Source organism: Panthera onca, chromosome C1, assembly GCF_046562875.1.
Source record: "Panthera onca isolate mPanOnc1 chromosome C1, mPanOnc1 haplotype 2, whole genome shotgun sequence".
NCBI classification, from domain to species: Eukaryota; Metazoa; Chordata; class Mammalia; order Carnivora; family Felidae; genus Panthera; species Panthera onca.
In genome coordinates, this window is record NC_138346.1 from 190,603,684 (window position 1) to 190,631,461 (window position 27,778).

Sequence of the window (27,778 nt, forward strand, 5' to 3'; positions counted from 1 at the left end):
TCTTGATCTAGGGGTTGTGAGTTTTGAGCCCCATGTTGGGGGTGGAGTTTACTTCAAAAAAAGTATTAATCTCTATACAGCAAATACCACCAATAAATACTAAGCAAGTTTGGTATTAATTTTATTCTATTTTCTGTATAACTTTAAGTACATAAAGGTTTATTTCCACAGGCCTCAGGAAATGGGTAGAAGTCACAGGACAATCTCTCTTCCCACCAAAAAAAGTTGCATATTTTGGTAAGTGTCCTAGAGAGAAAAACTGTAATTTACATTAGCAATGCTGTGCAAGATTCTTACACAAGACCTAAAACCAGGCTGCAGTGGAGATTTTAGTCCTTTGTTCAGGTGCCTGGACAGAAACCAAAAGCAGTTGGGCATGACAGGGCAAAGGAGGCAGTGAAGACGGAGGGCAGGCACCTAGCATGGAAGAAGGAAGGAATTCCAGATTCCTTGGAATGGTGTAGTTTCCTTGTTTGTTTTGTCTTGTTTTGTTTTTAAGTCGTCTCTGTAGGAAGGTGCTGGGCAGGGATCCCAGTGAAAGAAAGGGTCCAAGACTCCTTTAGCTGGCCTGGGTGCAGGGCTCTGCCCAGCGGCCGATACAGGACAACCTACTCTCTCAGGTTCAGGCAGACCCAGGATGGAATGCAGAATAAAAGGAATGCCTACAGGAATCAATTTTGCTCGGAATGCTAGATGGCCAGGCTTCAGCCTTTGGTCCAGTGCGACCCCTGCCTCGCCTGTCAACAGTGAAAAGTTAGTTTGGTTAGAAGAACCAGCTAGAATCACACCAGCCTCTGCTACCTTCGTGGGCATTGTTAGAAAAAGATGAACTTGTGTGAACATTCTGATCTGTTGCTTCCTGGGGACCGCTTTGTTCTTCCCCAATGACTGTTTGTTGGTCAAATAACCCCCAAAGGCTGAAAGCTAAAACACAGCAGTCCTGGTGTGCAGTTCCTTAAGAATGGACTGGTGGTGTGGTTGAGCTGACAGGGAAAAGCCGCACCTTCCCGCAGAAGATCAACTGACCTGCTCTCCCACCCAAATCTCAGCCTGAGGTATATTTCAGTGAAGGCAGGTAGCTGTGCTTCTCAGAGCAGAGAAGCGGTTTAAGAGCAGAAAGGTAGAGGAAATCTAGAAAAGAACCGTCTTGATACAGATTTATCCCACGGTGTAAGGGAGAGGGCAAAGAACCCAGTGGCACTTCGCTTATCCAGCAATTTCTGTCACTGTGGTGACCAACTTCTGCCCGTTCCATAGGGTCTTGAACTGCTCAGGGACTGGGAATTCATTCTGGAAACAAACAAACAAACAAAACGGGTTTAAATCCCAAGTCCAAGCTCCAAAAGAAGCTGGGGTTAAATCTTACACTTTTCTCTCAATGCTTGCTTCCACTAAACTATTAGAGCAAGAAGGCGGTCCTGAGAGTGAAACTGAACCGCCAATAAACAGGCTGGCTCTGTAACCAGCAGCACCACATCTCCCACTACCTGCCACCCTGCCACCGCCGTCCCGGAGGAGCGGTGTAGGAATGAGAACAAAGGCTCCAAAGCCAGCCAGACAGAGGTTTAAGTTTGTTCCCTACTGTTCCTGAATCAGCAATCTTAGTTACACCCGTGAGGCACAGTGAGCAGGTACAGGACTTCGCGGCGCCAGTCCAATAGGGGGCGATGACTCCGTCCCATTCCTTTTTGCTACCTGAGCATCTGCTCAACCTGGAGCTCTACTTCATGTGACTACCTCCTACTTATGGCTGCTCGAGGTGTGTATTGCTAGGTTGGACCCACTCAGTACCGAATGACCATGAACCAGCCTCCAGCGCAAGTGATCTTCAGTCCCCCGTTCTGAGATCATATTACCAAAGAGATCAAGGAACTTACAAAGTCACCGCCTTCTGTAGGAATGAGGACATTCATCTCAGAAGATTTGGCACTGACTATCTCGCAGTCCAGGGAATTCTTGCTCAGGTAAACATGGCAGCCATCTGTTTTGTTGATGGAAATGGTTGGCACTTTACCCATTACCTGCAGAGAAAACCCAAAGTGCTGAGTCCCAGTAGCTGTGGAGAACAACAGGAAGTTTCAGGAAGAAGCTTTCACTGTTTCACGTGATTCAGCAACTACATGAAAGGCTCGCAAGTGCACAGCAGACACCGGATACTAGAGGTCGGTTGGGATGGGTGCTGGAAAAGGCCTCGCTGTAAAAGCCAACTCCTCTCCTGCCACCAAAGCAGCTCAGCTTACAGACTCAGTAGAATCAGATTCCCACCACAGCAACATCTGTGGGTCAGCCATGTCTTTCAATTAATTCCTCAGGGGCCAAAGGAAGGAGCCAAGATATCAAGTTACCTGAACTTTGACATCTCTACTATTGATTATCTCCACAATGCCCACCACGTCATCGAACACCAGACCGAGTTTCTTACAGTTATCTAGGAGAAGAAAGGAAGCAGGTCAACAGTACAACTTTAAATTTAACAACCTTTAGGAACAGGGTAGATATGGTTCCAGCTCTCTCAGGCTCTAGGACGGGGCCTAGGACTGACAAAAACTCACCTACTGTAATGGAGTTAATTTTGCCCTTGATTTGCAATGTTGTATTGACACACTTGTATATGTAAGCCACCTGTTTCAGCTCTGTGTCATCAATTACCAGGTTGGAAACATTCTCCTGATTTTCCTGTTAAAGAGAGACCGCTTTTAGGAATGTCATCACTAATACACACTACCCCCCAAAACAGGCTATCCCAAACTTCTGTTCTTGTAATCTAACCCAAGACCCTGCACTCATTTGGCTGTGCTCCATATACATTTATGTATATATATGTGTGTGTGTGTATATATATATATATATATATATTTTTTTTTTTTTTTTTTTTTTTTTTTAACATTTACTTTTGAGAGACAGAGAAAAACAGCAAGGGAGAGACAGAAAAAGAGAGACAGAAAAAAAAAAACAGGGAAGAGGCGGAGAGAGAAGGAGACACGGAATCTGAAGCAGGATCCAGGCTCTGAGCTGTCAGCACAGAGCCCAACGTGGGGTTCAAACTCACAGACTGCGAGATCGTGACCTGAGGCAAAGTCGGACCTTAACAGCAAACCAGTCCTGGCATTTTTAACTCACCACTCTCCACTTCTTGCCCTCCAGTTCAAGTACAGGTGGCTCCTTCTTTGTGGTTGGTTTGGGGGACGGGCTGACTCCTGGTTTAGGTGCAGAGAATGGTTTGGGGCCACTTCGTACTGGACCACTCTGAGCCTTCAGGGCAGGGTTCTTGTGAGTCTTCATGTCATCAGATACATGTTTCAGGGCTGTAAGAACAACAGCTGCCTTGTGCCCATCCTTCGTACCACGGCTTTGGGCTGAGGCAGGAACCAACTTCTGTTCTCAGAATTAACTGCCTTAACAAAAACTTAACAAAAAGTCAAAAGCCAGGGCTCTGAGATGTTCTCTTAAACAAAGGTTTTGGAGAAGCACTTTTAGAATTTCCCTTCTACCCCAAGGTACGATTATACAGTTGCATTAAAAAATAAAATAAAATACAGACTTATGTGCATATGGGAGGAAAGGATATATGAATGCACAGAAAAAGATCTAGAAAGACATACACCAAATATATATTCACAAAATATGTACAGTTTTTAAAGCAAAAGAAGAAAAAATATGTGATAGTAAAGCAAATTTGGTAAAAGGAAAGAAACCTCACCCACAGCTAACCTACCGCACCTCCTACTCAGTGTTTGCATTTGAAATCTCCTTCCACCAGTTTTCCTATTGATAAACGTTTTTTATTTGGTTATAACCATGTACACTGTTAACAAGTTTGGTTTAACGAGTTAACACTTAAAAAAACTTTCTCATGTTAACCTACAGTTTTTTTTAAATGTTTGTTTATTTATTGGGGGGGAGGGGCAGACAGAAAGGGAGAGAGAATCCCAGGCAGGCTCTGTGCTTTCAGCACAGAGCCCAACATGGGACTCAGTCCCAAGAACCATGAGATCATGACCTGAGCCAAAATCAAGAGTTGGACACGTAACCAACTGAGTCACTCAGGCGCCCCTAAACCTAGTTTCTAAAAAAAAGAAAAAAAAATTTTTTTTTTTTAAGGAGCAGATTCCACAATCACTTTCCCACTGTAGGCGGATAAATGTCTTCCTCTTAAATATGGCCCAATTTATTTAACGAATACTGACTGGCCCTTTCAGCTCCACCACTCCCTGTGGCTGTAGTATAAGTACTAGATTTTTTCTTAAACACTGCATGGTTCCCTGTAAAGAAAGGCATTAATTAATGGCTGCTTAGTATTCCATTAAGAGCATATACCACAGTTAACCATTTCTCTTACTGTTGGATATTTAGGTTGTTATACCATTTTTAGCTACTGCAAATAATATATAGTAGTTGGTCTTTGTTTTAGATATTTTTACGGGTAGATTCCTAGAAGAGAGCTGTATAATTTAGACTTCCACCTTCTATATATAAGGGTGTCAACTTTCTCTATCCTGACATTGGTAATTATATTTATTTTTTTTAAATGTTTATTTTTGAGAGAGAGAAAGTGTAAGAGCTGGGGAGGGGCAGAGAGAGAGGGAGACAGAGGATCCGAAGCAGGCTCCGCACTGTCAAACACAGAGCCCAATGCGGGGCTCAAACTCATGAACTGTGATATCATGACCTGAGTCAAAGTTGGATGCTTAACCAACCGAGCCACCCAGGCACCCCCCAATATTGGTAATTCTTATGCAAATTTCCATGACTAATATATGCCCCCCTCTCCACCCCCAGGATGACTTCCCAAAGAAAGCATGTGGTAACACAGAAAAGGCTCTAGGGTGAACTGCCAGTACCATGCCTCGGCACACTAGGGTACTCTATATATGCCACTTAATATTAAGTCATCTGCTTATGGGGCAGAAGGCTTCCCCCAACTATAATCACCCACTTTCAATTTCCATTTAAGCCAGCTTTATGTCCCTTTGGGCAACTTGAAGGATAGTGACACCCAAATGAATTCTCCCATACACAAACCAGGGTTCTGTTTTTGCAGACCGTCAGGTCTCTAGTTGATTAGATCAAGCCCAAACAACTTATTGTACCAACTCTTCTTGCCAAAATACTCACTTACCATGTGTGATGCTCTCCCCCTGATTAATCTGCGCAAACAGTGCTGAGCGGGAAGCAGACTCATCTGAGCCAGAACTGGTGGGGACTGGTGGGGGAGGTGGGCCTGGTGGGGGAGGAGGAGGACCCGATCCAGCAGAAGGTCCAGATGGCAATCCACTCAGTTCTTTTGCCACAGGCCCCTGGAACAATAAGGGCAGGTAACACAGCCATGATCTCTTCCCTTCTGTACCATTCCCAGTAGGGTCCTACACATGTTCTAGGACATGGGGTACCCACTGTAGCCCTTGACGCTAGGATTCATGCTCCCTATCCACACCCAAAGGGGTTTTATTCCCTCTTACCCTTTCCCAAAGATCCAATTCAGCTCCATTTTTCAACTTTCACATCATTCCTTTGGCCTCTACCCGATTCCAGCTCTAACCCACAGTTTTGCAAATCAACTTCGTGTGTCACCAGTACCTCAGCGTCAACAAGTCCAAGGCTGATGTCATCATCTCCTGCCTGCTCCTCTACCTGTACAATCACCCCCTTGTTTCTATTTCAGTAAAAGACATTGCCATCCAAGCTTGACTCTTCAATCTTCTTGAGTCTAACGCCCTCAAGCTCATCAAACCTATTACCTTTTATAGCTTCTGCAAATTCTTCTGTACCAGCTCCTAGCACCATCAGCACCTCCATGGTCGGAGCAGCAGCCCTTACCCCTAACCTATATACTGAGACTCTCTCAAGGACAAGTCTGATCGTTATTACTCTCTTGCTCAAAAGTCACAATCAACCTTCCTTTCCAGCCTTTTATCCTAAAAATTGGACTCTCTCCCTCAACTGAAGCCAGAGATGACCAATCTGTACATTTACTCTACACGTACTCTGTTTAAGCTATGCTGTTTGCCAGTATTCCCATTTCTCCCACTTCTCACTGTTCTCTATTTGCAATGTACCAGATCAGAGAACACCTGTTGAAAGTACAGTCTCTTCCAGTGAGACTCACACTCCCTCTTACTCTGTCGTCTATATCTTTATCACAGTATTTTACTTGTTGACTTGTATTTAGGGGTTTTCTGTCTCTGTTTTTAAGCGTCTGGAGGGTTGCGATAATGTAACTCGTTCTTCTGGCTCCCCTCCAGCCCAATCACTATCTCTGACCCATGTGTACTGAAACTGAATAGAATTGGATATTCTTCTCTGACCCTTGCTTTCTTCACACTTTAGTTTTTTCTCCCCTTTTCTTTCTACTCTCCACTGTAAAGACTAGCATTCCTTCTTGGACCTTGGTAGCACCAAAGTCTAAGAAACTTGTGGACCCCTGTCCTGGAGGGATAGAGGGAGGGAAGAAAGGCTCACTAACCGTTTTGCTCCAGGCCAGTCCAGTGGTATGGAACTCCTTAATGTAAGCCTGTAGCTCTGTCCATATACTCAAGTAAGCTTTGACCCAGTCCACGTGCTTCTTATCACTAGGAGAATTAAAGAGAAACTCACCACAGTCAGGGCACATTACCATAGTGATTCCAGAACCCCTCCTATCTGTGAACTCATATCCTCCCACCTGTGGTGTGGTTTTGCTCAATGGCAGCTTTTCTATCACAACTGAGCTTTACTTTTCTTTTTTTTTAACCTATGCTATTACCCTAATTAGACTAAAGTCCATTAGGATAGGGACTCCAGATTATAGCTCTTTCTATCTCTTATAGCAGTATTCTTCAAACTTTTTTAAGTATAACAAAACCATATTTTTCAAAGTATACCTTAGGGAGAACCTAATATACAAAACTAATAAAAGCAGGCATTCTGTGCATGAAGCTATATGATAGAAGGTCCCTTGCACATCACTGTGGAACTCTAGGACTTCAAGAAACTCAACTGCCTTATACCACAGTGCCTTATGTCAAAGTATGCCCCTCCCACCAAAAATTTAAAACTTCCCTGGAGGAAATAATCAGCATTAGATTATAGAAAGAGCACTGAATTATGGTTCTTCTTATATATTAGAAGACTTTATGCCTATTTATCACAAGACCTAATTTGCTCAACTGTGAAGTGTGGAGTTTAAAGGCAGGTTAAGTCAAAACACTGCGATGCTTAACTCCAGGTTGCTGGAAGGAGGGATCAAGGAAGTGCCTGGTGTTCTGAGACCTATTTCACACACACGAAGCTATTCCTTCACAGTAGTTACTCAACAAATATTGGTTGACTGATGACTGACAGAAGAAAGGAAGGGTTTGGGTAATTATGCAGCTGAGTGATAGCTGCCTGCAGTCACTCCAGCTCAAAACCAGCAATGGAGAAGTCAGTTAGGACTGGTGAACATACGTGGTTAGACATACAGAGACTCCCCTCCTCTTACATGATACACGTGCTTCACCAGACAGCTGCCTTCTCACTTTACCCGACTACGTGAATAGTCAGGGTGATTTCCGAGTAAATCTTACCGAACCTTTTGTCCCTAAGCCAATTAGAAATTCTCAACAAAGGAACAAAATCTACCTTGTCTAAACAGGCAAATTAAAGGGCATTTGTCCATTTTATCTCCAGCAAAACCTCCTAAACCTGGAAGGGTAAGGATGAGAAGACTAAAAGGGGCTCTACAAACCCTTTGGAGAAAAAGCAGAAGTGAAAGGAGAAACACTTCCTGCTTGCAGATGCAGCCTCTATAAGCCAGTATCTATAAAACTTCTGAGAAAGCAGCCCTGGGATGGAGAACCAACACAACAGCCTTAACCCCCAAATGCTACTCCGGCAAGTAATCAGCTGACATGTCCTGTACCCCTTAAGAAAAGGCTGGACTTACACATCTTTGTATTCCTTGAGGACTCGGTTTGTATAAAACATGGCAGCGTCATTCATTTCTTTCACATAGGGACCAGGCTTGGGAGCCTAGAGAAACAGCAGCAGTCAGTGACTCAGAGCCTCTCCAGCCATGTCCCCTTACCTCTTTCATTCCATCCCTTCCCTCCCAAGGAAGCTGCGCTGCTCACCACAGCCACCCAACCCAGGGCCTGGATACTTTCGCTGACAGCTGACAGGTGGTTGAACAACTTGCTGCCTCGGTTCTTCTCCCGGAAGGTTACCACTTCTTGGATCTGCTCGGAGATGGGTGCCAACAAATCCGAAAGTTTATTCTAGGAAGAGATGCAGGGGAAGATTCGGGTTAGTCTTTCCACAAAAGCTTTAGGCGTTTGTCAACTTGGACCTTGCAGGCAAGAATTCATGGGTTGTATAATGAACACCCAAATAAACTTTGTACTCATCCTGCACAGATTCATATGGCTACAACACTGCTCCTCACCTCACCCTCCTCAGGCTAGATCTGGTGGCTCTTCATGATCAGGACCCTTACCTCATCTATACCACAAAATTCTACCATTTCAGCCACTGGTCTCTTTTCTGCCCCACTAGTAGGAGACACTATCTCATTTCTGAGCCTTTACTCACGATGGTCTCTTCTTTTTCTTTTCATCCAAATATTCCTTATACTTCATGAGGAACAGCCCTTCAACTCCAGCCACACTGGCCTCCTACAGCATTAATTGTCAGCATAACCAATTCTGGCACCTTATCATGCACCAACACAAACTATTAGTGGATCCACGTGAGTATGTTTTTCAAAATTTCTCATTAACTTTTCAAATACCAGGGCTTTGTCTCAGCCTTCTTTTATAATCTTTATAACCCTCACACATTGCTAGCTATATAGCAGCTGCTGAGCAGAGATCTGATGAAACAAATGCAAATAGAGGGCTTGGCATTTGAGCTGGCAGCTTAGCAAAATGGATGAATCTTGTGTTTCCATGTTTTACCCTTTCTCCAAAGCTCAGTTTCCTGAACATTGCAATTCTCAGATCACAGCATGAAAACAGTCTAACACAGGAGTCCGCAAACTTTCTCTACAGAGCCACACAGTGACTATTTCAGTCTTTGCAGGACATATGGTCTCTGCTACAGTTTCTCAACTCTGCCATTATAGTGCATAAAGCAGCAACAGACAATACTTGAAAGAATGGGCATGGCTGTGTTCCAAAAATCTTTCACTTACAAACTAGATGGCAGGCTAGATTTGGCCCGCAGGCTGTAGTTTATCAATCCCTAGTCTAGAACAAGGGAAATATAATTGTATCTCAGCTGCCTGATTTGTTGTGGAAAGTGCGGGTTTGGAGAAAAGGTTTCGAAAAAATGCCTTAACCATTCAAGACAGATTAAGAATTAAAGTCTAATATATTTAACATTATCTTAAACTATTTTTATATTATTTAGGCATGCTGAGGGTCCAGGGGTTTTAAACACAAGAGTCGCAGGAAGACCTGCTTCGTTACCTCTCTGCCATGAAAAGCCAAATGCCTAAAGAAGAAATAGGGACACCTGGGTGGCTCGGTCAGTTAAGTATCTGACTCTTGGTTTCGGCTCGGGTCATGATCTCATGGTTCGTGAGACTGAGCCCCACGTCAGGCTCTGCACTGACAGTTTGGAGCCTGCTTGGGATTCTCTCTCTCTCTCTGCACCCATGCCCCCTGGAGCGCGTGCACACTCACTCACTCTTTCTCTCTCAAAAATATATAAACATTTAAAAAACAAAGAGAACAAAACTGAAATCTTTGGTTGTGAGAAAAATCTATTTCCTCTAATTGATTCTCACACCTTGGTAGCATAAAATTTTGAGGTAGGAGTACACTTCAAGGGAGATCTCCACCACGGAAAGATGAGGGAAGAAGCAGTACTTTAGGAGTTTTAGGGTCTCCACAGCAGCATTACTAAAGCCCAGTCACAGTGAAGCAAGAGAACTACTCTCTGACCCAAGGCCTTACGGGACAATATGATGAATTTGGCCTCAGCCAAGACGTTAAAAAAGGCTGTCTATTGAGAGAAGCAGCGAAGTCCAGGAGTAACTACAGTCCCAAGTAAAAAGGATGGGGGAAAAAAAACCAGTAGAGTCCAATAAATACTGAATGGCACATTCTCATATGACACTTTAAGTCTGACTACTTCTGGGACTTGGTGTGAACGCACACGAGGCTGAGGGTCTTTTTAGCATGTCGCCGTACTTGGCAGAAACCTCTCAACCCATCCTGAGCATCAAGCCACAAGGAAACCAAGTAGCAGTGAACTTACGCCTGCTGGCTGCTGACACTGAGAGGCTGTAACCAAGAGAGCTCGCTCCAACTTCAGGCCCGTGTGAACCATCTCCGCCTGCCGGAAAGGAGAAGAATCAGTTATTCTCGCCACATTACAACTGGAGAGGGTCCTGATAAGAAGAACCCGAAACCTCCACTTCCATGTGGTCTGGTAGCAACCCGGGAACTTCCTGTTGCTTTCCTCAGGTACTCCACTTCCAGGGAGTGGCAGAAGGATTACAGGTACCACCGTTCCCGTGGCAACTAATCAGGGATACACATCCGGGAAATGAAGGCAATTAGGGTCAGCTTTAGATGAAATCAAGTTAGCAACTGTACACGCAGTGCGATATGAAGGGCACTGAAAAATCCCTCTTGTCTCGCATCACCAAAAAGGCTCTTTTCTCAAAAACTAGAGGTGGAAGTCAAGGCAAAGGCCAAATTGATGCCCAAATTCCCAAGGTATTTACTCCTTTAGGTTATAGCTGTTTCTCAAAGGTTGGGTCATGACCCATTCACAGATTAAAAAAAAAAAAAAAAAAGAGTGCCACGCAAGTAGGTAAGACTGCTTTGTGAAGCTTCTGACTCAGTCACAAATACATTTTTTCTTCCTGACCGTCATGGTCAAAGGAGTTTAAGAAACATAAGTCTACAGGCACTATCTAAATAGAAAATTTCAAATAAGGTAACCTGTTTTTTCTAGATTTGCATTTTTAGAACGTGTACGTGATACATATTTTTAAATCTTTTAAGTGTGACAAACTGCATAAAGTAAAAAATGCAAGCCCCCACTCTTGTATCTAAGTCCCAGTCCCACTCACTAGAGCTAACACCACTGCCAACAGATGGCACAGGAGAGGCTCAAAATAGACCTTCCAAAGATCAAGCAACCAGTCTTGCTGAAGGGTCAGGAAGATCCTAAACATGGTTATTGCTTATAGAGGACCATTCAGGACTAGGAGAAAGATTCTGGGTCCCAAAGAAAGATACAGAATATATATGTGAGTGTGGGGGTGGTGACGACGTAGGTGGCAGCATATGAAGGGAGGTGGGTGGAGAGGCACCTGTCACTGCCTACTTCACATTCCTGCTGTGAGCTAAGTGTGAAAATAAATCACATTAGCATAACTAATAACTATCGAGCATAGTTTTATAAACGCTAAGTCATGACTATGACTCCTTTGCATAAGCCACCCTAGGCTTGGTTATATAACATGTTGGGATCAGAATGGTAGAATGTTCTCACTATAGAGATGAACCAAGCCATAGTTTATGCACCAAGCAAGTTACCTGCATAAAAGAAGCCCACACAGTAAATGTGATCAAAGCAGAGGGCCTGGAAAAATCTGAGGAACTGTTCCAGTGCCTGGAGTGAGCTCCTCAGTGAAGGTAAAAGGGAAGGAGCCAAGGGACTCTTAAACCAAGAAGGAGTTGGATTTGAAGACCACCACCAGTCCTTAAAAGAGGGGGAAAAGGGGCAATACATCCTTACATGTTTCTGCACATCTCCCCCAATCTCTTTACTGATCTTCAGGTACTCTGCCACAGGACCGGTAAGCAGTGAGTCAAATGCTTGCACATATGGAGCTGCTCCTGCTAGACAGAGACACACACCACAAAGGATCAGTCATGCACCAGAAAGATGATTTTTAAAAAGCACTTCCACATGAAAGTGGAGAAGCAAGGTAATACAGTAGACAGAATACTGGAACACGAGTCCGGAAACCTGGGTTCTAGTTCCAGTACCACCACTAACTGCCTGTGTGACCCTAAGTTCCTTTTCCTCCCCGAGCTTGACTTTATCTATAAAATTAAAATGAAAAACAAAAACAAAAACAAAAAAACCCCAATCTCCCTTTTAGCTCTAACATTCTATGATTCATTTGGTGTATATACAAAATGGCTAATTTGCCAATCATTTGGACAGAGAGAGTTTTAATATCACTTGTCACTCGACTTACACTAGAGTCATTTTGCTAAAGAAAGAACAGGAAATATCACACAAGCAGGAAGTTCTTATGTTAAAATAACCACAGGCCTCCCTGCACAAGTCACTTCCTCTCTTATCTGTTCACAGGCGATGAACTTAGCAGATTAAGCATTTTGGGAAGTTAGCTCCAAAGGAGAGAATACCCTACGACAGAAAAATTTCAGGCCAAGACAGAGTCTTCATTCAAAGTATTCTGCTGTGCTGCATATTGCTTACCTTTTGGAGCACTGTCTCCATAGCCACAGTGCATGTCAGAGGCATGGGATACTGCCTCCAGGCGGCCCACTGCCCTCTCCAATCTTTCTACCAGATTTTGCATGTCAGCCATAATGTACGACCTGCTAAAGGAGATCACATGTCACTTGTGTTAATAGTACATAGCACCTAAGGAGAAAAGACAGAATACTCACGGGGTGAAGAAGATGCCAATTCGGAAGAACAGAATCATTTAATAATAAAACCAGATGAAAAACAGATGAACATATTTGCAAAATCATCAAGACCTCATTAAGCAAGAGAGCTACCCAGGAAAAGGTGTTCACTGAAAGCAAATGTTTCCCCCTTCAAATACTTACTGAATATTTACTATGACAACACCAAGTATTTATGCCAGAATTTAGAATTTACACAGTATGGTCAATATATTATCTCAGTTTGTGCCTCCCAACAACTACTCAGGAATGGGAGGTTAATCACCACACTCTTTAGAGATAGGAAACGTAATTACAGTGAAGTTAAACAACTTACCTACTGTCACATAGCTAGTTAATAGGAAAGCCAGCACTTTAGTTCCAGTCATCTGGCTTTAAATTCAGTGTTTTTTTCCTGCAACATCCTGCTGCCCACATATGGAATGCCAAAAACCAAGATGAATAGGGTATTTATTCTGCCCTCAATAACTTAGTCTGACAGTAGTTATTCGACGTGTACCCTAACAACTACAAATAGAAAAAAATATGTGAAGATAACACAAGAACGTTGCAGAAAATAACAGAATTTTAGGAAGGGGAAGAGCGCATCAGCTGAAAGAATCAAGAGAGGATAGCATGGAGAAGCTGCCACTTGAGCCAAGCTTCACAAAAGAGGATGGGTATGATCCAGATTTGCAGTAGGGAAAAATAGACACATCCAGAAGAGCTTTTTACAGATCTTTCACAAGTACTAATTTATCTGAAATTAGTCTCATTCAACGTCTAAATCCTAAAGAAAGTAAGCTCTACCACAGAAAGGTACTTCTCCGGCTTGTTGCCTATTATCCTCTACCATCCAGACCACTACCTGGCAGGTAGAAGGTGTTCAATAAATATTTATGAAGTTAATGAACCTGAAATATAGCATCCCCAAACTCCAGAGGGACAAATATTCTGAAAGTTCATAATCATTAAATGTTTTCAACACACATCCACATGAAATGGTTGACACCGTAAGTGATATAAAAATCAGTCAGTGACGCTTCAGTCAAAGCCTTGACTTGCAGATTCCACTTCCAAACATTAATTAATTCAGGTAACTGAAGCTGAATGAACCCAACACCCTTGAAATTGCCTAAAATGACCACAGCAATTACAATTTCCCCAAAGATGTCATGTCAGACTATCTCAATCTAACATACTGCCCTCCCTGTGGACAAGATAAGCAGCTGACAAGACAAAGTAAGGAAGACAACACAATCCCTGTCCATTTTTCCCAGTGTGTTGGCTCTGGTCTCTCTGGGCCCAACCAGAGAATGTTGTTTAAAAAAGAATCAAAGAAAAAAATGTGAAGGTAAACCAAATAAACCTTTTCATTCCCTGGCCTGGAGAAGCAGCAGAAGCCTCCAAGTCTCTGTTCTACTCACAAATGGAGCAGACTAGAAGCAATCATGTTATGCACCGCCACCTGAGTTCTCAAATTACTGACTGTCCAGGGACAGATTCACATATAATCTGCCACCCTCTATAAATGCCAGAGGAAAAGGCAAGGAACGCAATAAACTCCCAAGCTATCTTCCATTAATAGATACCACCCATTCTGGGGGCACCTGGCTGGCTCGGTCAGTGCAGTATGCAACTCTTGATCTCGGGGTTATGAGTTTGAGCCCCATGTTGGGTGTAGAGATTACTTAAAAATAAAATGTTAAAAAAAATAGATACAACCACATAACATTGTACACTTATCTCTACTACACATTTGATATACTGGTTATATTCCTTCATATATCATGGATGCTCCAGGTTGAGGCCAGTGTTAACATGGAAAACATAGTACAAGTGTCTCTAATGGCTGCCAGGGTTGGTGAACACCTAACCATCTTAACAGCTTAGTAATACAGCTTCATGAGATTTCAGTTCCTTTTTTCCCACATTTCGCTTGTATTTGTAAGCTTTCATTGCTGTCTAACTTAAACAGAATGTAAAAGGATAATACGGCTATCATTTATAGGTAATCTCATTCTACCATGAACCAAACATAGAACAGTACTTAGTTTTTTGTTTTGGGTAGAGGTGGGGTGAAATATGAGATGTTACGGGAAAGAATATCCAGAATTGAAGGGACCAAAAGACACACTGCGTCTCATTCTCCACCCCAACACACATATTCGTATTTTTCAGGTGGTCATGTCCACTCCCAAGCCTTCAACTACCATTATCACAGTACCATCCAGCCTCCTTCCAGAGCGGCATGATCACAACCACGGTAGAGACTAACAACTCCCAGAGCAGCATATCCAGCTCAAGCCATTCTTCTAGAATTTATAATGTGAAATCCAGCTTCCACCTAGACACCCCTCCTGGCTATTCCGAAGGGATCTCAAACTGAAATGTCTCAAAAACAACTCATGGTCTTCCCACACCTCACCCCCCCGCTGTGTCAGCAATCCAGCACTACTACCAATCACCTGATTGACCAAGTTAGTAACCCGGGAACTATTAGGCCGTATAGTATAGTGGTTACAAGCATGGACTTTTGAGAAGACAGATAATTGAGGGTTTGAATAACACTACTCATTGGCTCTATGACTAATGAGTGTTAGCAAACTTTGAGTCTCAGCTTCCTTATTTATATAATGGAGACAACAGTACAAAATCCAAAGGGCTAAAGTGAGAATAAAGGGGAAATACATTTGACCCTTGAACACAGGTTTGATCTGCGCAGATCCACTTACACAGGAATTTTGTACAATACTGTAAATGTATTTTCTCCTCCTTATGATTTTTTTAAAAAATGTTTATTTATTTTTTAGAGAGAGAGAGAGAGAAAGTGTATGCTTGCAGAGTGGAGAGAGAGAATCCCAAGGAGGCTCCTCACTGATGTGGGGCTCAGTCCCACAACCATGAGATCATGACCTGAGCCGAAATCAAGCTGGACTGACTGAGCCACCCAGGCACCCCTCCTTATGATTTTCTTAGTAACATTTCTTCTCTAGCTTATTGTAAGAAGACAGTATTATGGTATACATAACATACAAAATATGTGTTAATAAACTATTTTATAGTATGGTTTTTGGTCAGTAGTACACTATTAGTGGTTAAATTGGCGGGGGTGGGGATGGGGGGAGGAGTCAAAAGTTATACATAGATTTTTGACTGCACTGGTGAAGGTTGGCACCCTTGACCCCTGTGTTGTTCAAGGGTCAACTATACATGTAGCAGTACTGGACCCAGTCCTGAAAAATAGCAAGAATTCCGTAAGAGTTAACTAAATTATCTTCTTCCTTTCTCCCCCAAGTCTAGTCAGTTATCAAAATCCACAGGCTCTATCTTGTTTATCTCATGAATAGACGCCCTTGCCTTCATTCTGATTGTCAGAAATCAGGTCTTCATGACTTTTCCTAGATTACTGCAATAACCTCCTTGCTAGTATCCCCTAATTACAGAAATACACCCTGTTTATCCATTCTCCACATTACCATCATAATCCTTCCCAAATGCAAATGCAATTAAGATAGCCTTATATTTAATATCATTCAGTACTCCCCAGGACATTCAGAGTAAAGTCCAAATAAGGATTTCCATATCTGGTCCAGCTTTATCTCCCACCACTCTTCTCTAGTTTTATCTCTTACCACACCCTTCTAAACACACTATAGTCACCCAGGACTACTTTCATTTTCCAGAAAGAATCATGCTTTCTCTCATTTCTGAGGCTTCATGCTATCCACTCTGATTGGTTGTTGTTCCATCTCATAAATCCTACTTGCCTATTAAGATTCAGCTCAAGTGCTACCTTCTCCAGGAAGCCTGTCCAGTTTGGTATGCTTTTCCTTCTTAATCTGCCCCCTCTCTAGAATTCCTACTGCCTTTTAAGACTCAGCTAAGGTACCACCTCTCCAAGAAACATTTCCAATTTGGTCATAACACTGTTCACTTACCTCTACCACACATTTAATATACAGGTTTAAAATCATTTATTTAGGGGTGCCTGGGTGGCTCAGTCGGTTAAGCGTCCAACTTCAGCTCAGGTCACGATCTCACGGTCCGTGAGTTCGAGCCCCGCGTCGGGCTCTGGGCTGATGGCTCAGAGCCTGGAGCCTGCTTCCAATTCTGTGTCTCCCTCTCTCTCTGCCCCTCCCCCGTTCATGCTCTGTCTCTCTCTGTCTCAAAAATAAATAAACGTTAAAAAAAATAAAATAAAATCATTTATTTAATAGTTAATAGGCAACCAGCCACCCTAGGGAGGGACCATGTCTTGTGTTTGTAATTCCAGTACTATAAATGTAGTAAGCACTATAAATACAGTAGGTTATTACAGGTTCTTTAACCTTTCTCCCCTCAAAACAAGTCTGGCTATCTCCTCTCTCTCTCTGACAAATCTGGGGAGATTTGTTTTACCTTTCTTTTTTTTCCTCTTCGCCTATCTGCAGGATCTTACAAATACTCCCATCTTTCAAATAAATGCTACCTTCTTAGGCACATACCACACTGATATTGAGATCTTCAAACCAAGTATCATAAGAAAATAACCTTATTAGATTATATAACAGTAATTAAAATAGTCCCCTATAGTTGTAAGTGCTTTACATCCTCAATCTGATGCTTGTAAGACTTAAAATAATTCTCTAGGGTCTGGTATGAAGATACTGATCCCCATCTTTAGAATGAAGAAACTCAGTTAAAAAGCTTTCCAGATATGAAACAACCAGTGGGTAGAGGCAGATAACCTAGGCCATGAACACAAATTTTCTGAATCCTAGTCTGAGGCTCTTCCCACCACTCCACATGGCTTTTAAGAAATTAAGTGACTATGCAATTCATCACAGCATCCAGCCCCTACTGCTTGCTGAGCACATTACTGTGGGTTCGAGGGCTCTTCACCGTGTCTTCAGTTAACATTATTAGCAGCTTTTAATTTCTCTGCTTTCAATTTTCTCTGTGGAGACCAATATTTTTTCATAGGCTAGATGACACATATTTGGAAGGCAAATGTTTAAAATAAGGCTTTTCCGTAAGAATTTAGAGTTGCCAAAGTAGAAAACCATAGCCCTGCCTGATCTTGTTCTTTGCCATTTCTTTTTTTTTTTAATTTTTTAATACATTTATTTATTTTTGATAGAAACAGAGCACAAGTGGGGGAGGGGCAGAGAGAGAAGGAGACACAGAATCCAAACAGGCTCCAGGCTCCGAGCTGTCAGCACAGAGCCTGATGTGGGGCTTGAACTCACAAACCGGGAGATTGTGACCTGAGCCGAAGTCGGTCACTTAACCGACTGAGCCACCCAGGTGTCCCTGTTTGCCACTTCTGATTGACAATAGCCAATAACTAAAAGTAAGCCTCCATAAATGAATGTACAGAATCCCAACTATTTAGGCATTCATCATAAAAGCTTCAGAAAGGGAAACAGTCCTAATTTTAGAAGTCTAAGAAAAAACTAGGATTCAGGAGACCAAGCTTTGAGTCCCAGCTCTGCCATGTATTAACTGTATAACTAAAGGACTGTCATTTAATGAGTCCTTACCTAGCACACAGAGATGTAAGGATCAAAGGAGAGGAACAGTCACTTTGGGAACCTTAAAATACAGTTTAAATGTAAAATGTTATCACTACATGCGTTGTGCTAGAATTCAGGCTTTAGATGGGAATCTGTCCATTCCCCTCCCCCAACCAGCCCCACCAATTCGCAGTACCTACAACAACCGGGCACACAGAAGATGCTTATAAAATGAAAGTGCTTAGTACTGTACTTGGCACTGTACTTAGCAGCTACTGAAGACACAGAAGGCAAATGGCATCTGCCCTCAAGAAGATTTCTTTTTTTTTTTAATTAAAAAAAAATTTTTTTTTTAACGTTTATTTATTTTTGAGACAGAGAGAGACAGAGCATGAACAGGGGAGGGGCAGAGAGAGAGGGAGACACAGAATCTGAAACAGGCTCCAGGCTCTGAGCAGTCAGCACAGAGCCTGACGCGGGGCTCAAACTCACGGACAAGATCGTGACCTGAGCCGAAGTCAGATGCTTAACTGACCGAGCCACCCAGGCGCCCCAAGAAGATTTCATTCTTATTGGGAAGGCCAACACAAATGAAAATGCCAATGGGATAAATACTGGTGACACGTTTTTTAAAGTTCTTTTAGAGATTGTCTAACTCCATTTAGATTAGGAAAAGTTCCGGTATCAGCCTATATACTGGAGCTTTTTCTTTGTAAAATGTTGTATGGTTCTGAATGACACTGTATAAATTACTATATGTTCTGAGAGTTGAGAAGAAATCAGTGAGGACTGGAGATAGTCTGGGGTTTTTTTCTTTGTTTGTTTTTACATTTTTATTTAATTTTGAGAGACAGAACACAAGTGGGGGAGGGGCAGAGAGAGAATGAGACACAGAATCCAAAGCAGGCTCCAGGCTCTGAGCTGTCAGCACAGAGCCCGATGCGGGGCTCGAACTCACCAACTGTGAGATCATGACCTGAGCCAAAGTCGGATGCTTAACAAATTGAGCCACCCAGGTGCCTTGAGATAGTCTGGTTTCAGGAGAAAGGGGGGCATCCTGATAGAAAAAGTAAAAGGAAAAAGGGAAGACATTCTAGAGCAATCAGACGCAAAGAGGAGAGGATAAGGGGGCTAGGCACATAAAGTATGATATGTGGGTTAATCTGCATAGAGCATCAAGCATCATGAAAAATATGGCTGGATAAGCAAGGCAGGTTAGGTAATGAAGGGCACTGAAAGCCAGGCAGCATCTGAATCTGATGTTGTGATAAGTGTGAAGCCATTTAAGGATTTTGAGTGAAGGAGCAATATGATGAAAGCAACATTTTTACAAGTACTGTTTGATAAACAATGCAATTTGGAAAAATGGGACAATATTAAGGTCTAGGTTAGGTTGAACTAGGAAGCTAATAGGGTCTAAGGTTGAAAGCTGCTATTCATCCAGCTGTAAAATGAGAGGGCTGCTGAAAAAATATTTTTTATATTTCCAAAGAAAAAAAATCTACACCATCTACTCTCCAGCCAGATATGGAAATGAAAGGAAAAGAATCAATTAACCCACAAATAATCAGTTTTAGGTAACTACGTAACCAGCACCTGAATTAAGTGGTAAAATAGTTTTCCTGTTCCAAGGGAATCTAATCTAGCAGGAGAAACAAAGCTACCTTCCACTGAATCCTTCACTGCCAGGATTAGGAGGGATTCTAGAAATCATCTTGTAAAAACACCATCTGATGCCAGAACAATCCTTTCAACATTCTCAGCAATTAGCCAGGTAACCTCTGTTCAAGCACCTTCAGTGTGGGGAAACCGAGACTTCTAGAGGCAGCCCATTCCCTTCAGACAGCTCAAAGTACTAAAAGTTCTTCCTTATATGGAGGCAAAATCTGCTTCCCTGCAACTTCCACCCACTGATCTTAGTTCTGCCCTTGGAGGTCATACAAAACAAGTGTGCATTAAACACAGAACAAGTACTAACTGTGTGGTAGTGACTATTGAGTACTGTAGCACTCAGAAAGGAAGCAAAGATGACTCGAACTGCAAATCCAGGGGCCTAAGAGAAGGATGACACTATAGGCAGAAACAGGTTTCTGGCATGTACTATTTGGGGCAAGAAGATGAAGTCAGTTTTGGACAAGGAGAGTCTGAAGAGGAGCTGAAGCTTCTAAGTGGGTAAGTATTTAGAAATAAAACTTGGGGAAGGACCAAGGCTGGAGAACAGTGTTTGCAAGTTATCCACAAAGAAATATCACAAAGTATGAGAATGGATAGGCTCTTGGAGGGATATCACACACAGCAAAAAGAAACTATGAGGTGGATTCTCCAGCAATTTCTTTTGTGGTCTAAAACCAAGAAAAAAATCAGAATTGGCTAGTGATTCCTGCCAAAGCTGCTTCAGAGTCTCATCATTCGAACAATTCAAACAACCCAATTCCTCCAGCCTATTCAAGGCAGTTGTTCAGAAGTAAATGGAACCAGGCTACTCCTGCAGTTCTTGTCTCATCTCACCAGACAATTAAGCCAGTGGTATGAATGTCTACTTGAGTACGAAGTTGTCACATTTAAATGTTTTCTACTTTGTCTGGTAGTTGTTCCTCTAAGTCATACCCTTAAGTAAAACTGAAAAGCAGCTACGCAAGTCAGCCTGCATACTATGGCAGCCCAACTGATCTGCTTCAAAATGCTTCTTTTGGCCTTGACTTTGTATTTCTGTCCCTGAGATGTTATCCTAATAAAATAATCCGAATGTGGGGAAAGTGATAGGCAGATATTCACTGCAACGTTAACTTAGACCTCTAATTACAAGGAATGCACCGCGGAAAAAGACTTGAATAGAACACAAAATTTACAGTATTTGTCACATTGGAGTGATGGGGTTTTAGACAATTTCCTCATTTTCCAACCTTCTTTAACATAGTTAATTTCTTTATTAAAAAACAAAACAAAAACAAGTTCCATTAGGATCTCTCTCCTAAGGTACCACTAAGCTGTAAGACATTAGTTAGTTCTACTCCTAACAATATAGAATTAGAGCCTTGTTCTCATCACTAGGCTCTACTACATCAAAGTAAAACCTAGACATACTAACAGGAGACACAAGTTGGCTGTGTGTTTTTTAATTTTTTTTTTTAATGTTTATTTATTTTTGGGAGAGAGAGAGAGTGCGAGCAGGAGAGGGGCAGAGAGAGAGGGAGACACAGAACCCGAAACAGGCTCCAGATTCTGAGCTGTCAGCACAGAGCTCAAACTCATGGACCGTGAGATCATGACCTGAGCTTTGAAGTTGGATGCTTAACCTACTGAGCCACCCAGGTGCCCCTATGGTTTTTTTTTTTTTTTTAATGTTTATTTTTGAGAGAGAGAGACACACACACACACACACACACACACACACACACACACACACAGAGTGCGAGTGGGGGAGGAGCAGAGAGAAGAGGGAAACACAGAATCCGAAGCAGGCTCCAGGCTCAGAGCTGTCAGCACAGAGTCTGACATGGGACTCGAACTCATGAACCATTGAGATCATGACCTGAGCTGAAGTCAGACGCTTAACCAAATGAGTCACCCAGGCACTGTGCAAGTTGGCTGTTTTAACCAGAAACCAAAGAACAGATACCGCTTTGCCCCAGTAAAGATACCATCTAAATCTAACCCAAATCAGAAGCCACTGTTCTTCCTTAAGCATTTGGTTTCAGAGGCAACCAATGACATTTTACTGCCTGAGTCACTGCCATCTGAGGTTTAGATTAAAAGAGAAAGATCTATCTTCTAGTGAGGGAAAGAATCCAATCCAATATCAACACTTGTCTCCTGTGCCCTATCTGAAATTCCAGGAGTGAGTAAAGCTAGTTAGAATGTACAAGCTGAAGTCAGACTTAGAACTAGCTGCTTCAACAGTCAGGGCAAATAAACAACTTTGTGTGGCCATGGGTTTCCCCTCTCTCTTATACCCAAGGAATATTACGAAGATCAACTATGTAAGAGCATTCAGCAGGCAACTTTTACATTGTATAAGGAAAAAGCACATTGGCTGATTTCAGCTGGCTAGTTGAATAAAGATAGATCTAAGGACGCCATTTGTCCCTAGCCAGGATTCAGCTACAAATAGAGATATGAAAAGATCTGTGACTGTAAGTCTATAATTAAACTTAAGTATAGGAATTTTAATGACCTCTGCAGAAAAACAAAACACAAAAAAAGCAAGCTCACTCCTTCCATGAAACATTTCAACTCTATTTTCTAGTCAAATGGAAAAGTTTAACACAGGTCTCATAATACAAGGCAAACGAAGCTTTATTTATAAATAAGGGATATTTTTAGAGCTTTGATTCTTTTTATTAAGTTTACATGACGGTATGCCAAAAAGAAACAGTTTCATGGTGAAATGTTATAGTCGCATTAAAGATGATTCAACTATAACAACTTAAACAATCAAAATAAACACTGAGCACCAACATCATAAACTATAACAATTTAAAATAATGGCAATTTAAAATAAATTTAAAATGGCAATTTAAGATAAACGGTAATCTAGGGGCGCCTGGGTGGCTCATTCGGTTAAGCATCCAACTTCCCCTCATGCCATGATCTCCTAGTTCGTGAGTTCGAGCCCTGAGTTGGGTTCTGTGCTGACAGCTCAGAGCCTGGAACTTGCTTGCGATTCTGTGCCTCCCCCTCTCTCTGCTCCTCCCTCACTCACGCTCTACCTCTGTCTCTCAAAAATAAATACACGTTAAATTTTTTTTTAATTAAATACAATAAAAATAAAAAATAAATTAAAATTTAAATTAAATTAAAAAAAATAATAAACTAAACTAAGCTGTCTAAATGCAGGAACACTGGGGCACCTAGGTGGTTCAGTCAGTTAAGCATCAGGCTCTTGATTTTGGCTCAGGTCATGATCTCATGGTTTGTGAGTTCCAGCCCCATGTTGGGCTCTGCACTGACAGCATGGAGTCTGCCTGGGGTTCTCTCTCTCCCTCTCTCTCTCTCTGCCCCTCCCTTGTGCACACGTGGCATGCTCTCTTTCTCTCTCTCAAAAATAAGTAAAAGAAAAGAGAAGGAAGAGAAGGAAAGAAAAGAAGGCAACATGAATAAAACAGGAATGTATATATCCTCAATGTAAGAGATATATAAATCTGCTTACTTGCACTGTCAACTAACCCAAAGCTTCCTTCTGGGTGAGTGCCTAATCAGAGGCATTTCTCTATCAAGATCACACCCTCTGAGGAAGAAAACAAAAATGAAAGTCCTTCAAGGACCCCAGAAATTCCTTTAAACAAACAATGATTCTTGCTGCCTCAATGAAAAATGATTCATTCACTACAGGATATCCAGTGCTTATGATGTGTATATACTGTGCTAAGCATGGTCATGAAGCCTGCCCTAGAAAATCTAATTGGAGAGATAACACTGCACAAACATAGTTATGATACTTTCTAATGCAGTGGTTCTCAATCAAGGGCAATTTCATCCTCCGGGAGACACTAGGCAATGTCAGGAGACATCTTTGGTAGGCACAACGGAGCCAAGTGCTACTGGCAGAGAATTTTGTAAACTGGACAAGGGAATTTAGATTTAATTCTTTGGGAATATGAAGCCAGGGAAGATGAAAATGGTTCTTTTTAAAAGATTAGACTGGTTGTAGGAGAGAAGGTGAAGTATGAAAGCCACGTTAATAGAAAGTAAAAAAAAAAAAGAAAATGATGACAATTCAAAGGAATAATCACTAGGAGTGGGCAAGATGTGGCTTGAGGATCGTCAGATTTCAACTTCAGATTAAATTTCAAACCAGACAGGGGCACCTGGGTGGCTCAATGGGTTATTCGTCCCACTTCAGTTCAGGTTATGATATCACGGTTTGTGGGTTCGAGCCCCGTGTCAGGCTCTGTGCTGACAGCTCTGAGCCTGGAGCCTGCTTTGGATTCTGTGTCTCCTCTCTCTCTGCCCCTCTCCCATTTGCGCTCTCTCTCAAAAATAAATAAACATTAAAAAAATTTTTTTTAATTTCAAACTAGAGAGGTCAACTTCCAATGACACTTTGTATTTGTTCGTTTAAGTAAAATGCGTCTTTAAAAAAAAAAAAGTCTATTTTTGAGAGAGAGAGACAGAGAGACAGAGAGTGAGTGCGGGCGAGTCAGGGAGGGGCAGAGAGAGAGAGAGGCTGACAGAGGGTCTACAAAGGGCCTTGCGCTGACAACAGCGAGACTGATTCGGGGATTCCGGGCTCAAACTCCCAAACTGTGAGATCATGACCTGAGCCAAAGTGAGACGCTCAACCGACTGAGCCACCCCGGCACCTGTAAGATGCATCAAGTGCTTCACAGAAAACCGAAAGGAGGAAGTCACTTTTACAAGGCTTAGTTCCTGGTTACAAAAATAATTGCAGCTAAACCTACGTATGTATAACCAAAAAAAGGGGGTGAGAAAAAAGATCGCCCTTCAGATTGGAAACAAACCATTTTGCAAACTAAACAGCTAACCTCCTCAGAGCAAAAATACACGCACTGAAACTTAACATTACCACCAGTCTGGGCTCGCATGACAGGCTGTACCTGACAAAATGCTTTCACTGCTACCATTTTATTTAAGCTCCTCTCAGACATAAATTACGTCCACCTGACTGACAAAGTATTTCTAGTGAAGCAAAAGGTAGGCAATTCCTACAGAAAAAAAATGTCTTCCCTCCTACAGACATTTCTTTATGCTGGACCAGTGCAACTCAAACAATAAGCAAATTGCCAACTGCTGAATGAAACCCAAACGCGTTCAAACGAGGCATCAAAAGCCCTTCACAACTTGGCAGCCATCTATCTACCTTTTTTCCTGATCTTACTTCCACCACAAACTCCAGGCAAACTCCGATACTCCAGGTGCTTCACTGAATATATGCCTCTGCACCTTTGCTCTTGTTTCCTCTAATTGGGATACCTTATTCCGACATCTGTCTGGATGTGCTGCAAACACCTCCAACTAAATACGTCCAAAATTCATTTTCTTTCCACGCCACCTCCCCAACTTACCCCCCTCCTCTCACATTACCTACCTTGGTGAATGGTACCACCCAGTTCCCTAAGCCAGAAACCAGGCACTCATCCTAGACGACTTCTATTTCTTCATTTCCTTTTTTAAAAAATGTGTATTTATTTTTGAGAAAGAGAGAGAGAGAGAGAGAGAGAAAGCGTGAGCTGGGGAGGGGCAGAGAGATAGACACACACACACAGAATCCCAAGCAGGCTCCAGGCTCTGAGCTGTCAGCACAGAGACGAACGAGGGCTTGAACTCACAGACTGCGAGATCATGACCTGAGCCAAAGTTAGATGCCCCACCGACTGAGCCACCCAGGCACCCCTCTTCATTTCCATAAATAATCAGCCTCCAATTCTATGGTTTCTATCTTTTAAATACTGTTCAAGGGGCACCAGGTGGCTCAGTGGGTTGAGTGTCCCAATTCGGCTCAGTTTGCGATCTCCTGGTTGGCTGGTGAGTTCCAGGCTCACGCTGTCAGCCTATCAGTGCAGAGTCTGCTTCAGATCCCCTATCCCCCTTCCTCTGCCCCTCCCCCACTTGCGCTCTCCCACCCCCCCCCCATATTAAAAAACAATACATACATACATACTGCTCAAATCCGATCCCTCCTCTCCTTCCCACGGTCACTGTCTCAGTTCAGGCCAAGACTATGGCAACAGCTTCCCAACACTGGTCTACTCTGCCATCATGTCCCTTCTGCCTTGACAAACTAAACTTCCTAAAACATAAATCTGACCACATCATTTTCCTAAGATCCACGTTACGCAGCACAATTTACAAGGTCCTTTATATCTGACCCACCACTTCCCACTTCCTCCGTTTCTCCAAGCATTACTAGAATTTCAGTCACTGCATTAGCCATGGTCTTTCACATGTCCAGATCTCCACGTCCTTGCACTTGTACTCTTTGCCTGGAAATCCTTTTTCCAGACTGACCACACAGCTAAGTCAGTTTTGCAAGACTTATCCTCCCATTTCCTCCTCAAAGCTCGGAAGTCTGGCTCAGGTATTCCTCTCTCTATTCTCCCATAGCCCTGTACTCACACAGTGCATTGTGACAGTGCGTATGGCAAGCCATCCCTGATTTACTTGTCTGCCCCCCTACACTCCAGGGTAACAGCTGTATTCCTGGCCACCAGGCCAAGTGCCTCATTTAGTATGTACCTCATACATATTAAGGGCTCAATGAATGAGTGGTGAATGATGAATGTGCTGGGCTGTCCTGTTTTTCAGCTGAACAGGGATCCCTACAAAGAGCTTCAACTGACACGGTTCTGATACGAACCTCTGCCTGAAAAGGTGCTCGTCCTCTCACCAAGCTTCATGCTGTTTATCCTTCAAAATTCATCTTAAATTCTGCTCTGCAGAAGGGATTTTCCTGAGCCCTAAGTTATATATTTCCAACACTGTTCTTTCCTAACACTCATCACATTTATAATTACTTCTTAAACGTCCCGGCAAAGATCTGGCTTTTTTTTTTTTTTTCTTCCAAAACTGCATTCCCTAGATATGGCAGAGTGCTTGACAGAATAAACACAATTTGTTAGACTGAATTTAATCCTGTGAGATATGCAGAGATCTCCGCTTAAAAGATAAGAAAAATAAGGCTCAAGGAAGTTAATGCATCTACAGCTACAGAAACTTAGCAGAGCGGACAGACCAAACCTGAGCCATCTGATTTCAGGTCCAGAAGTATGCAACACCTTCAATAAAGTTAAACAAGCCTTTCAGAATAGGAGCAACGGATCTGGAGGAAGGAGAGGCTATCTGATTGCAAACACAAAGACCTGCCCCACTCTCTTGTGAAAAACTACCCAGGTATTCCAAACAGGTTGCATTTAAAAAAAAAAAAAAAAAAAAAAAAATTCCACGCAGCGGGCGGTCTTTAACCTGCAGCTGCCCGCCGCGACTCGACACCGACCGGAAGACCACTCAGAGGTAAAGAAAGAGGTTCCTGGGAAACAGTCGTGGGAAGGACCTGGGGCTGTTAATCTAAATAACTGAGGTCTTGAGTCCAATTGTTTCCCTCACTCGCTATACGGTCGTAGACCAGCCTCTCCTCCCCGGGGATCAATTTACCCATCTGTGCAATGGGGACGAGATGGGGCATAGAGAAGAATCTAAGGTGTCGTTGGTTCCTTAGGAATGCCTAAGTCTGGGCACCTTAGGAATCAGGCCCCCGCTGAGGCTGACGACCAGGACTGCAAAATCCAGCGGAGGGGCCTCCCCAGAGGAGCCCGGCTCCGTTGGTCACCCTGGCCCCACCTCAAGAGACCGCGCCCAGGATCCCGGGTCGGCCTGAGGGCCTCCGCTATGGCCCCTTCAGCAACGCTCACCGTACGCGCATAGGTCGGTAAGACCATTAACAACTCCAGAGACCAGTGAGCCGCGGAGTGGACCCCCGTCCCTACCCGGCCGCGTTCCCTCACCTCAGAGTTCCGCCTCACCTCCGGACTGCGATCAGCCGCTCTCCACTTCCGGCAAGAACCGCCCAGCAATCTTCGCGCGACCCACTTCCGGGCCCTTACTGGGCGCGGCACCCCCACCGGAAATGGACGGCTGCTGAAACGCCGAGCTAGTGGAGGGACCCGGGAGGAAGTCTGGCCGCCCCGCTCGTGGCTCCGCCCC

General features: G+C 43.0%; 1 protein-coding gene across 6 annotated transcripts; it reads right to left on the reverse strand.

Annotated features, from left to right (window-relative positions):
• Positions 1–108: 108 nt before the first annotated feature.
• On the reverse strand, positions 109–27,778 carry CAP1 (cyclase associated actin cytoskeleton regulatory protein 1). Of its 6 annotated transcripts, none has more exons than XM_078452046.2 (13): positions 27,598–27,778; positions 12,427–12,551; positions 11,713–11,816; positions 10,219–10,296; positions 8,091–8,234; positions 7,904–7,989; positions 6,464–6,569; positions 5,120–5,297; positions 3,121–3,305; positions 2,553–2,676; positions 2,346–2,428; positions 1,878–2,021; positions 109–1,290 (listed from the first exon to the last, which is right to left on the reverse strand). In XM_078452046.2, exons 2-13 carry the CDS (start codon positions 12,536–12,538, stop codon positions 1,207–1,209), a joined length of 1,428 nt encoding a protein of 475 aa, XP_078308172.1. In that variant the 5' UTR covers positions 12,539–12,551; positions 27,598–27,778; the 3' UTR covers positions 109–1,206. The 6 variants fall into 6 exon arrangements, with proteins under 6 accessions (XP_078308172.1, XP_078308170.1, XP_078308171.1 ...); XM_078452044.2 differs by having other exon boundaries at positions 27,580–27,778; XM_078452045.2 differs by having other exon boundaries at positions 12,427–12,548; positions 27,598–27,776.